At 42.8% G+C, this 11,849-nt stretch overlaps 3 protein-coding genes across 5 annotated transcripts; 2 read left to right on the forward strand and 1 right to left on the reverse strand.

Moving 5' to 3' along the window:
* Window positions 1–1,473: 1,473 nt before the first annotated feature.
* Window positions 1,474–6,445, forward strand: Gat-1b (GABA neurotransmitter transporter-1B). Of its 3 annotated transcripts, none has more exons than XM_077414437.1 (15): window positions 1,474–2,075; window positions 2,731–2,944; window positions 3,008–3,254; window positions 3,355–3,574; window positions 3,667–3,768; window positions 3,896–4,073; window positions 4,159–4,291; window positions 4,373–4,507; window positions 4,608–4,711; window positions 4,839–4,963; window positions 5,045–5,157; window positions 5,251–5,382; window positions 5,543–5,746; window positions 5,832–5,999; window positions 6,063–6,445. In XM_077414437.1, exons 2-15 carry the CDS (start codon window positions 2,940–2,942, stop codon window positions 6,162–6,164), a joined length of 1,968 nt encoding a protein of 655 aa, XP_077270563.1. In that variant the 5' UTR covers window positions 1,474–2,075; window positions 2,731–2,939; the 3' UTR covers window positions 6,165–6,445. The 3 variants fall into 3 exon arrangements, with proteins under 3 accessions (XP_077270563.1, XP_077270562.1, XP_077270564.1); XM_077414438.1 differs by having other exon boundaries at window positions 1,498–2,075; window positions 3,034–3,254; XM_077414436.1 differs by having other exon boundaries at window positions 2,731–3,254.
* Window positions 6,443–7,988, reverse strand: LOC143901844 (male-enhanced antigen 1). The gene is made up of 4 exons (XM_077414445.1): window positions 7,831–7,988; window positions 7,276–7,478; window positions 7,113–7,187; window positions 6,443–6,975 (listed from the first exon to the last, which is right to left on the reverse strand). Exons 2-4 carry the CDS (start codon window positions 7,453–7,455, stop codon window positions 6,763–6,765), a joined length of 468 nt encoding a protein of 155 aa, XP_077270571.1. The 5' UTR covers window positions 7,456–7,478; window positions 7,831–7,988; the 3' UTR covers window positions 6,443–6,762.
* Window positions 7,989–8,531: 543 nt separating this feature from the next.
* On the forward strand, window positions 8,532–11,828 carry LOC143901842 (pancreatic triacylglycerol lipase). The gene is made up of 7 exons (XM_077414443.1): window positions 8,532–8,800; window positions 8,937–9,042; window positions 9,830–9,978; window positions 10,351–10,596; window positions 10,987–11,193; window positions 11,299–11,455; window positions 11,533–11,828. The coding sequence occupies exons 1-7, from the start codon at window positions 8,722–8,724 to the stop codon at window positions 11,588–11,590; spliced, it is 1,002 nt and encodes a 333-aa protein (XP_077270569.1). The 5' UTR covers window positions 8,532–8,721; the 3' UTR covers window positions 11,591–11,828.
* The last annotated feature ends 21 nt before the right edge of the window (window positions 11,829–11,849 follow it).

An 11,849-nucleotide genomic window follows, 5' to 3' on the forward strand; every position in this document is an offset into this window, starting at 1 on the left:
TTTACACTTAGTGTTTTTTTTTTTAATAAAATTATAATTAGCTTTTAATAACTATTTATTTTTCGAAAGCGAAGAGAATATCAGGAATATAATTCTTTTTGCCAAGTGTTTTTAATTATTTAAAATACCTCGGAAAAAAAATATATATATATTAAATAAATTTGAGCAAAACTTTTATTCAACATTTGTTTACGAAATATAATGATATTTCATTTCAACTAAATTTTTTACGGGACAATTCCATGTCGAATGAGGTAACAAAATAAGCGAATATATGTCTTTTTCAATATCTCTTTTATATTTGTAACGTAACATCGTAAAATTATGAAGAGGGTTAGCGGACAACCGTAAGGGCTCAGTCACAATGAGAAAAATAAGGATAATCAGTTCGATGAGGAGGCTAAACATTCTAAACAATCTACTAGCCGGATTGTTTAGCCTCATATCGAACTCATCGAAGGTCTTACACTTACACATAATTCCTTCATTCAGTGGGAAGGGTCATTATCGAGATCGTAATTGAACGTAACGTATACATACGTCACGTAGGATTTCTTTCTCGCGCGGGAGACTGCGTCTCCCGATAAGAGCAGCATATGCCTCGTGCGAAGATGCGCCTTCACATGCCGGTATTAGAAATATTGGTGAGACGTTACGCCAAATGCACTTAATCCACGTCCATTGTGAACATTTGTTAATTGATTATCGAAATTTATATATATCTTCGGAACAGAATGCCAACTTTAGAGCTGCCGAGTTTTACAACTTGAAAAGCATTTTGGGAGATGATATTCTACGAGAGATACTACTGTCTGTGCTATTGCAGTGCAGTAAATTTATAACTTCAAACTGAATTTCAGAAAAGCAGCTTTCTTAGACGACACCTGGCAAATGCGCCGAAATGTGCACGCAGCATTGGAGCTCCGATACCTTGCAAAAGTTTAGGTTTAGGCGCATCTCTGTACGGTAAGTGATTGCGTTGATGCGATAAGAAAGAAGGAGCCTTGTGAATCTTATTCGCTGCTATTGCAGTTTCACCAGCGACAAGGCATTAATTGTGAATGTCAACGAGAAATCGGTAGCTGCTGAAGATGTAAGAAAAAGATCTCTCTGAGTATCTAACTATTTAACTTTTTAAAATTGTAAATGCTTAATTGTTATTTACATGCTACATGTAAATCAGAATAAAGTTCAGATCGGAGATGTACACTGGACGACGAGATAAACGAGAATGTCATCAATGGCGATAGTAAAGGGAAAATTATATGATATTAAAAGCTATTTAAAAAGTCAAAGTGTAATTAGGCTATAATTTTTATCATTATCTAAAAGATTCTTTTTGTTATCTTGAACATTATGAAGTAATTTATTTGTAATTTCATATCATATTTTGCTTCCTTCTTATTTTGTTATTATATATAATGTATATGTGAATGTGGCAAGTATAACTGTAATAGTTTTATTTTCTCACGGTAATAAGTAAAAAAATATTAATATTTTTTTAATTTGCAAATAATCCATGGGAAAGATGGATCAATTAAGAATCTCAACAAGTATTGTCCTTCAATGTGATGACGAATCTTCGTTATGTCGAAGCCCCATTATACGTATATGATAATGAAAAAGAAAAACGGAAAACGTCGTATTCGGTCGGCGAGACTTGCGCGCGTACGGCCGATCTCTTCGTGTCATACGAGCAGCCTAAATATAGATTGACACTGTGGCATTAATTTGTTGAATGGAAAGATAGGTGCGTTCATGCTCGAGGGGGACCGAGCATCATTGTGGGGTAGATCGCGACGGGGTACGGCAGAAATCTCTGCATCCGTGCGAGCCCTTCCTCAAAGTCGCGCTCGGTTAAGCGTTCGGCTCACGTTTAAAAAAAAAAAAGGGGTGACTCTCCACTCCTCTCAGAAGTTTCGCATTCCGTACCGAAGATCTCGGAAGTGATTTCGCACCTGGAAGAAGTGTGGAGTATTTAGCAGAATGCCGAGCTAAGGACCGGTGCGAGGATACCGAGAAGGGATATATTGAGACGGCGAGGAAAATCGCATATATTGGATCGTAATAATTGCGTACGTATCACTTGGTGATTTTCTTCAATCGTTCCAATGGACGTCTTTGCCTTCTTTTGAAGTTACGTGGCAAAAATATTTGAAACGAGATGTAAAACTATCCGTGTCGCGTCGTTATCTATAATCTAATTGTTAATTGACTCCAAGTTTTATTTGAAATTTAGCTTTTATATATATACGGCCATCGCTCTGCACGACTTTAAGATTTTTGATTAAATAACAGAGAAAGACGGGTTCTTTTTTCGATTATACATCGTCGTTGTCGCGGCCGGGACACGCAATATGTAGATAATACGTCGACGTATTCGTCGCGATACCGCGTCGCACAGGACACCATGAGTTGAATAATAAAATAGGACAAGGTTGTGACGATGAGAACGCATTCGACGAACGCTATGATTCCCGGAAGTGGCTCGTTATTCATCGTCCGTCATCATCAAGACCCTTGTCTACTATATGTCATACCTTGCAATTGTACGCGCACCTCGCGCTCGTGCGCGCGACGACGACGATGACCGCGGGTATATTAACACGAGGAGAGAACGTAAATTTCATCTATTATTTATATTAGGGACTTATCGCCATCCCCTACGTACTCTTCTCGAGCCTCTCGTAACACGTCCGGCCACTCTTAAAGGGCTTCCTGTTTGTTAAGGTCGGCGCAACTAGATAGGACGAGGTCGCGTTGCAAAAACTTCCCATTATATAGACGACAATTATCAATCAGCCCTTCGCTTCTCCCTGTCTCTTTCCACTTCACCGTCGATTCAACGGCCGTCCCGTTCCAAACGTTTTAATCGGAAAGAAGAGCGCAAGTTACACAGTTAGCGAGCCGGTCTCCACTCGCGCGGTCGGCCTGCTAGGATGAGGTGAGTTCTCCAATTCCGATCTCATCTCGCGATCTCGTCGCCGCAACGAATAATGCCTTCAAGGGGATCGACCGGCCGTCCCAAGGTAGACAGATCCACTAGTCCTCTGCCGAGAAAACCGGCGCCGAACCCGGCGAATCCGGTGCAGGAGCTGAAGGCCCTCTTCTCCGATCCCGCCAGCAACCGAGCTCCCCCCAATGGCGAGAAAGAGTCGGATTTCCGATTCGAGGCAATACAATGCCTGCGACAGTCCTCGATCATCAAGAGGCCCAAGGATTCCCTGCCGGAACGAGGGAACTGGAGCAGCAAGGTAAGACGTTATTGTTAAAACGTGCGCGATATCTGAAACGGGACCTGAATTTATACACTTGTAAACGCAATTTCCGCATTCTTTTTTTCCTCTTTTAAAGATCGAATTTATTTTATCCGTCGTGGGATTGGCCATAGGTTTGGGAAATCTGTGGCGATTTCCGTACCTTTGTTATAAGAATGGCGGCGGTGCTTTCATGGTGCCCTACTTCATCGCGCTCGCACTGGCCGGTATACCCATGTTCCTGATGGAGCTATCCTTAGGACAGATGCTGACGATAGGTGGTCTGGGTGTTTTTAAAATAGCACCGATTTTTAAAGGTGATTTTAAAGAGTACTCAGGATCATCTCTTAATCTTATATTGAGATACTTCCGGGAATATATGACGGTGACAATGTTGATCTTCGCACAGGCATTGGATACGCGACCTGCGTGCTTTCCTGCTGGACCAATGTGTATTACATCATCATCCTTGCTTGGGCGCTCTTCTACTTCCTGGTCTCCTTACGTACTGGTAAGTGCGTTCACTTCATACTTGATCAAAGCACGGTGCTTCTGAAAGCAGTCTTATTTCTTTACTCTTTGGGTTTGTAGAAAATCAGAAATTATTACATTTGTCTGATATAATAAATTTCGCATAGATGTACCCTGGGGAACTTGCGACAACTCGTGGAACACGCGCTACTGCATCACGACCCGCGAACGTCTGAACGTATCGTGCTGGGAGAACGACCACTGGCCGAACAACTTCATATGTGCCACACCTCTTGGGAATTTGAGTCACGAGCTGTTGAAGGATCCAGTCAAAGAATTTTGGGAGTAAGTTACTGGCCTCGTAGATGCCTTTAGTTAATTAATTACAGTGGGATCAAAAAGTACCATCCGCGCCTTTCGTTACAAAAAGGAGGCGCACCCTGCAGATTTCCTCGGGCATCGAAGACGTGGGTGGTATAAGGTGGGAATTGGCCGGTACCCTCGCGGTCGTGTGGATTATGTGCTACTTTTGTATCTGGAAAGGCGTCAAATGGACCGGCAAGGTAAAGCGAGAGCTGCGCTTACGACCAAGTTTTGTTCGCTCCTTTCGGACGTAGCGTGTAAATTAATACGATGTAATATAGGTCGTCTATTTCACGGCGCTCTTCCCATACGCCCTGCTGGCGGTGCTGCTCGTGCGAGGCTTGACGCTTCCCGGCGCTTCGGAAGGTTTGAAGTATTACGCTACGCCGAATCTCTCGAAACTCGGCGATCCCGAGGTAAAACCGTCGATACGACGTCGATTTCTCGTTTAGTTATGCTAGAATACAAATATTACGATCATTGTATGTACGTATCGCACGATCGTTGTATGTATAGGTATGGATAGACGCGGTGACCCAAATATTCTTCACTTACGCTCTCGGTCTAGGTGCGTTGGTAGCCCTGGGCAGTTACAACAAATTTAATAATAATGTTTACAAGTAAGAATCTTCTATCTTCTATGGATTATTCTGTCTCCATTCGTCATGCTCTCCTCTCCCACTCTTTCTTTAAAAAGTTATTTTCTTGTAAGACGGATTATATGCAAATCTTATCGATATATCGCAGAGACGCTCTCATCGTATGTGGAGTGAATACTTGCACCAGTTTGCTTAGCGGAGTAGTCATATTTTCCGTAGTCGGTTTCATGGCCCACGAGCAACAGAAACCAGTGGCCGATGTAGCCGCTTCTGGTAGCTATTCACTTTGTTCTTAATTTGTCTCGAATTACGATAACGCGATAATAACTTTATTATATCCATCATTTTGATCAGGGCCTGGGCTGGCTTTCCTAGTTTATCCCTCGGCAGTGTTGCAACTACCTGGGGCCTCAATTTGGGCGAGCCTGTTCTTCTTTATGCTCCTCCTGATAGGATTGGATAGTCAGGTAACGTACGTTCATCGAATCCAAGGATCGACGTCCATTATCCTAGAACTACTACGGATTAATGTTGAATGTTAAAAACAAGTCGCATTCCAGTTCTGCACCATGGAGGGCTTTATCACCGCCGCCGTGGATGAGTGGCCGCGAACGCTCAGAAAACGGAAAGAAATGTTCATCGCGATCGTATGCTTGATCTCCTATCTAATCGGACTTCTGTGCGTTACGCAAGTGAGTGTATTGGTCGTATGGGTTACTCAAGTGATACGTTAAAAGTATTTTGTAAAAGTACAAAAATGTTCTTACATCTTATTTTTTTCAACTTGGTATTCTTCGACGGAAGATTAGTCGCTTAGATTTCCTCTAACTGATGAAAATTAATCTTATTCAGGGCGGTATGTACGTGTTTCAACTATTAGACACGTACGCTGTGAGCGGGTTCTGCTTACTCTTCCTGATGTTCTTCGAGTGTATCGCCGTCTCATGGGCATTCGGGGTGGACCGATTTTACGACGGCATACGTGACATGATAGGCTATTATCCCTGTTTCTGGTGGAAGATATGCTGGACATTCACCACTCCTGCCATTTGCGTGGTAAGACCTTCAATTTGCCCTGACAATATGATTCAGAACCAATGTGCTATTTTCCGTTTAATTACATTCGGTATTATACGCATAGGGCGTTTTCATCTTTAATATTATCAAATTCGTCCCTGTCAAATACCTTGCGTACGAATTTCCGTGGTGGAGCCATTTGCTGGGATGGCTCGCGGGTCTTTCCTCGATGTTGTGCATTCCAGGTTACATGATTTATATCTGGAGCGTTACACCCGGAACTACCTCAGAGGTATATAATATCGCGCAGGAGATACGCGCAACAATACGATAGCGATAACTCATTTCTTTCCAGAAATATCGGAAATTGATAAAAATAGAAGATGATGTTGCTGCCTTACGGAAGAAACTCAATCCAGTCAAAGCCGCTGCCATCGATACGGAGTTTGAATTATAAAATCGTGCCTTCTTTAAATAGATTTATGCGGTGTACGCGATGAAATGTAGAACGCTGGGGAAACTTTGAGCGCAATGGAATGTTTGCGATTCAGAAATAAGTCATATTTCGCTAGAATAGCATCAAGATGAGATATCGTGTGCGTTTTACTCTCATTTCGAGCGCAGTCTCATCGAGAAAAACGAAGTTTATTGACTAAACTAATCTATTATATATCTCATAATCTGCTTCTAACATACCGTACGAAAAGACGAAAATAATAAAAATATACTTTACAATTCGTTCGAATACGTTTTGATTTATATTCCTCTCACATCACAATTATACATCCTACGCATTAACAAGACGCTAAAAGCCCGTTCGAGACAGCTTCTAACTTAACTGATATAAAAATCAAATATTTTATTTTTTACACTTAAATGCTAAAATATATACGACTCAGAGATGCCAATAGGCATCTCGATTATGTTTCTGCATCTTTTACATTGTATTAAATTATACTTGGAATAATTCCAGATGTACTGCTCGTCACGTGTACAGCTGACAGTAAAGATTTTAACCCTTCATTAGAACCAGCGACTACATTGCGACCTCAGCTCTACGAATCTTTGTTCTGCATCTGCTTGATGCGTACGAGAAGCTGCTCTTTCCATTGCTCTTCCGAGATCGCGCTCGCCCATTGCGGAATGGAAGTTTCGGGGATGGTAATGGACGCCATCACGGATTTTACTTCTTTGATCTTAGTCGCATCCAGATCAATGTCAGAACGATTGTTCGGACACGACCAGACTTCCAGTATCTCTGAAGAGCTCTGAAATATTACGGTGCAAATTTGATTCTTTGATTGTTTCGGGTACAGTCCAAATATCCACATAAATAGAATAACCGACAAATCGGAATCTTTCCGAATATTCTCATAGCAATCTACAAGATTTAAAGGAGACTCACTTGCTGAGTTTCTTCAGTTATCGGAACGGATGACGCTTGACTAGATTCGCCAAATCCAGATAGCCACTCGTCATTCTGAAATGAAAAAAAGAATCGTTCAATTAGCTTTACAAGTTCTTTGTATTAAGGAATAAAAATGCTGCTGCTTTGATTGCCAAAGTACCTCTTCCTCGCCTAACATGGGATCGGCATCGGTGGACACTTGGGATAGCGGCACGTATCCCGCCATACCCATATCCTCATCATCGCTGTCCTCCTCATCATTCGCCGCTCTCGCATCCAGGACTACGTTGGAAACTGTCAGACTCTCCTGAATGGGTTCCTGCGTGGGCTCCGGCGACATGATGCGTCGATAGATTCAGTTTACTTCAATTAACAAAAATCGAAAACAAATACGAACATTGAGAACAATTATCATTATTTTAACGTGTTTGTTATCGGCATAACATATATGTATATATGGGGTACGATTCTCATAAGAGACTGATGTCAACATGTGATAATAATTTTGCACGTCGTAAAAAAATATGTAGTTTATTCTATCATTATCATACTTTAGATCTCTAATAAATAGTTCTGACCACGTAGCTCGAGTAAATTTCAAAACGGTTTAAAATGTAGGAAATCTCGCGATTTAATAAACATTTGAACAACTCACCGACGACAAATCGAATAGAAATGATCCAGCATTGAATGCTTTTTCTATTTATGTACGTACCATTTTCTGGAGAGTACACGTGCGAGCAAGTTTTGGAATTGACCTGTTGACCGTTGTTGACTACGCAGCGCTGATTTTGACAGCTCAATCCTCAATCGTCCTTATGCACGCGAGCCGCGAGCGAGCTACATGCTGTGCGTACGCCATTTTGAAGAAATTGCACGAGGCGCCATCTGTCGAAATACGCCCCAAGGTTGTAGGCCTTGTAGCAAAGCTGCTCAAATCGTAGTCGGTATCATAGGGAACGTACATACAATATTTATTGTATATAAATTATGTATACCATCTGAATGATTTTTCGAGAAACATGAAAAGTTTCTTATCGTAAAAGGTGAGGAAAAAGAAGGGCAGTAATTAGCAATTTTCCAATTAATACATAACCTTCGATTAAACAATGTTTATCATAACTTGCAACATTGGGCTCCGTCTTTTTATAGGAATGACATTCTAGGAAAAAAAAGGTACGTATTTCAAGTGTTGTATCACTCGAAGGTCATTTGCATGTGACACAAGTTGCTTTTAGCGCAGATTTCCAAAATTAATTAAATATAATTAATTTTCTTAATTGGTTTTTGCAAAGCCGGACCCCGTCTCATGCTGCTCACCGCTCGTCTCGATTTCGTTGTGATTTCCATTTAATTTCCGATAGTTCGTTCTTTCAGGTAGAAATGCACCTCCTTGGGACGTGGCTGTGGCGAGAGAGGATCAGCGATCGTCAAGATCCGCGGTAGCGAAGCCTGCGGCGGCGGCGGCGACATTAGACGGCCTACTCTTATCGTACTCCCGAGGAGCTGGTGGAGGAGCAAAAAGAAAGCGCGCGGGATGAATGACGGGCCCGACGTTAAGCCAAGTTAAAGTAGTAATCCGGTGCATCTCGTAGAGACGACTGGTATGTCGCGCAGCGTCCCGCCCCGAGACATGTCACAGGTCGAGCTTCTCGTTCTTTCGACCGTCCTCCTCGCCTGGTCAGGTATAATCACCGGTCCAAGATCTCGCTCTCCGGACCCCGATACGCAAATCTCTCTCTCTGTCGCTCCTCCCGTCCCCGTGTTTCCGTGAATTTTGTTCACAGCGAACCGAATTGATCCCGATTTCGTTAATTCCAGCGTACGCGTATCCAGAGGGCACGCTGCTGAACGACATCCCTGCGCGAACGTCAATCGTCGAGACCGTGCTGGAACGCGATCCGGCGACCTTTAAATTGTACACCAGGTGCGTACACGATTCTCTTACCGTTGCGACAATAATTTGCTGTAATATTGCCCTTACGTATCTCGGTGCAATTTGCGAGATAACAGGTATGATGTATATGTGAAAAACTCGAAAAGACCAGTCAATTGGAAGAGGAAACGAAAAGGAACCGTCCCATGTGTGTGTGTGTGTGTGTGTTCGCTCCACAGGGTTGTAGACGTTGTTCGCTCCACAGGGTTGTGGACGTTTCACCCTCACGTGCACTGATCAAACTTGAAATTTATATTGCATCATTACAGATTGCGCGTCTACGTTGTTTGGCTTAGTCGTGCGTTTCCCTCTTCGGCATATTCCTGAAATAATTATTTTCTATAATTGCAACTGGCCGGGAGAATATCTCGGCGCCAATCGGGAATCAATCGCACGCCGACGCGGCTAATTTCCATGCACCATGACACCGCTATCGCCGGCTTGCCCCGTTGGAGGATGCATCAATTTTTTAATGATATGTGCAATCAGCGAGCATTCTATTCTCAGCGCTGACGTTTGATCGAGTGTCGAGGCGCCGCGCCGCATTGACGCACGCCTTAGTATCGGCGCCTTTGGATTGACTCCCGCTCTCTCCCTTTTTTTTCTTTTTTTTTTCTTGTCTTTCCGGCAAACAAGTCGATTGATAAAGGCGCCTCTCGACATTGTTCTAACTTTTCCCTTTGTCACGTTGAAGAGATGACGCGTGGCAAGAATCAATCAAGTTTGGAATTCTAACGCTTATGCCCTTGTCTTTATCGTGGTATTGTTTCGCACGCAGGGAAAACCCGTTCGGCGAAGAGCAATTGTTTCTGAACAATACCGAGGTGCTGTACGCGTCGCACTTCAACGAGAGCCGACCGACCAAGTTCATCGTTCATGGATTCAGCGATACCGGAAACGAAGGCTGGATACGCGATCTGATAGACGGTGGGTGGAATTAGGTATTGCGTCAGTGTATCTCGCATTCCTTACTACCGCCGCTACTACTTTCGCAAACAATCAGGGTCAGGCCTATTTCGGTAAACACGGAATCGACGTCGTTGTTGGTTCAAGGGTCAGCGCGATAACGGCTTAATTAATCGTTTTGCAAGTTTTTACTCGCTCTCTGTCTCGAGCAGAAACTCTTCGCGGAAGAGCTACAAGTGCCTTTTTATATCACGCGCGACTTTTTCATCCAGCGATCCCTCATCTTCTCGTCCGCTGAAACGTTGCTTCCAAATATAAGATTTAAAAAAATTTTTGTTTTTTTAAGATAGAGCTAACTACGTTATATAACATATAACTACATTGCATTTTTAGCGTATCTACTTTATCAGGATGTGAACGTGATAGTCGTCGGTTGGGGAATCTTGGCGTCCGAAGCCTACCCGGTGGCGGCTAAGAACACCCGTCTTGTCGGTGAATACTTAGGCCAGTTCTTGGATTTTTTAAATCGGGACTCGAACTTGGAGTATAAGGACGTGCACATCAGTGGTCACAGCCTGGGTTCTTGTGTGGCTGGTTTCGCCGGGGCTTATCACGACGGACGTGTCGGGAGAATAACAGGTAGATTCAATAGGCACATAGCAATGTCTTCGTATGCCAGAATTATTGTGCAAACGCACTTGAGTTCGAGGACATCGATGAAAAGTGTCGTAACTTTTCAGCGGAATTATTTACAACGTTACGATAATCCTTCTCCTCGAAATATTATTGTTACGATAGAAAAAGATATTAAATATACATTGATAAACATTAAACATTGATAAACAAATAACTAAACTACGCGAATTAGAGTTACAATATTTGTTTGGGACATATCTATAATACAGCGTTGAGAAATGGCTGTAAATAAACAATGCAGTTACGACACTTGTTATCGGTGTCGATGAATTACGAGAGCGAAAGTATTTGGCTGTGTTTCGCGAGCATAACTTGATGATTTTTCCTGGGAAGGACTGGATCCTGCGAGCCCTCTGTTCGAGACCATCTCGGGTATCGTCGATCCAGAATACCGGCTGGATCCAACCGATGCTCAATTCGTTGACGTGATCCATACCAGCGGTCCGGTGTTCGGATTCTTGGCACCGTTGGGACATGCCGATTTTTATCCCAACAACGGCAAGATCCCGCAACCCGGATGCTCTTTTATGCCAACGATAAGTGAGTGCTGCACGATGTTCGTTATCGCATCCTTGCTATGGAGAATATTGAAAGGATAACTCTCTCTCTTAAGCGATGTCTCAATTGTGCCTCTTTGCATTACAGCTTACTGTAGTCATTCGAGGGCGCATCAGCTTATGACCGAGAGCATCGGCAGCACGGTGGGCTTCAAGGCGAGAATGTGCGACAGCTGGGAAAAATACAAGGAGCAACTTTGCGATTACAATCCGGTCGTACTGATGGGCGAGTACGCCTCTACCTCGTAAGATATATCCTTGCTTATATTTTCAAACTTGCCAAAACCGATCGTAATTCATCACAATTTATCTTCTCGTCTAGGTTGCGTGGCAAATTTTATTTGTCGACCAATGGCGCTCCTCCCTTCGCACTACAGTGAACGTTTCGGAATATCGATCCTGATAGATTTCTTGAAAATTTGCGAACTCACGGTTATGGCTCGAGCGGCGATCGCGCAATAATCTGTGTACTAGTCATTGATAAGTTACTTTATTTATGAAAACTCTTCGATTCTGAGTACGTACCCGAATGTGCACGCATCGTATCAGAATGTATCCTTAATATACGTAATGCTACATTACATTTAGAAAGAGTACAAATTACATTAATTGAGATTACGATTTTTAATCGTATATTCC

Source organism: Temnothorax americanus, unplaced genomic scaffold (assembly GCF_048541705.1).
Source record: "Temnothorax americanus isolate GAGA-0224 unplaced genomic scaffold, ASM4854170v1 Scaffold36, whole genome shotgun sequence".
NCBI classification, from domain to species: Eukaryota; Metazoa; Arthropoda; class Insecta; order Hymenoptera; family Formicidae; genus Temnothorax; species Temnothorax americanus.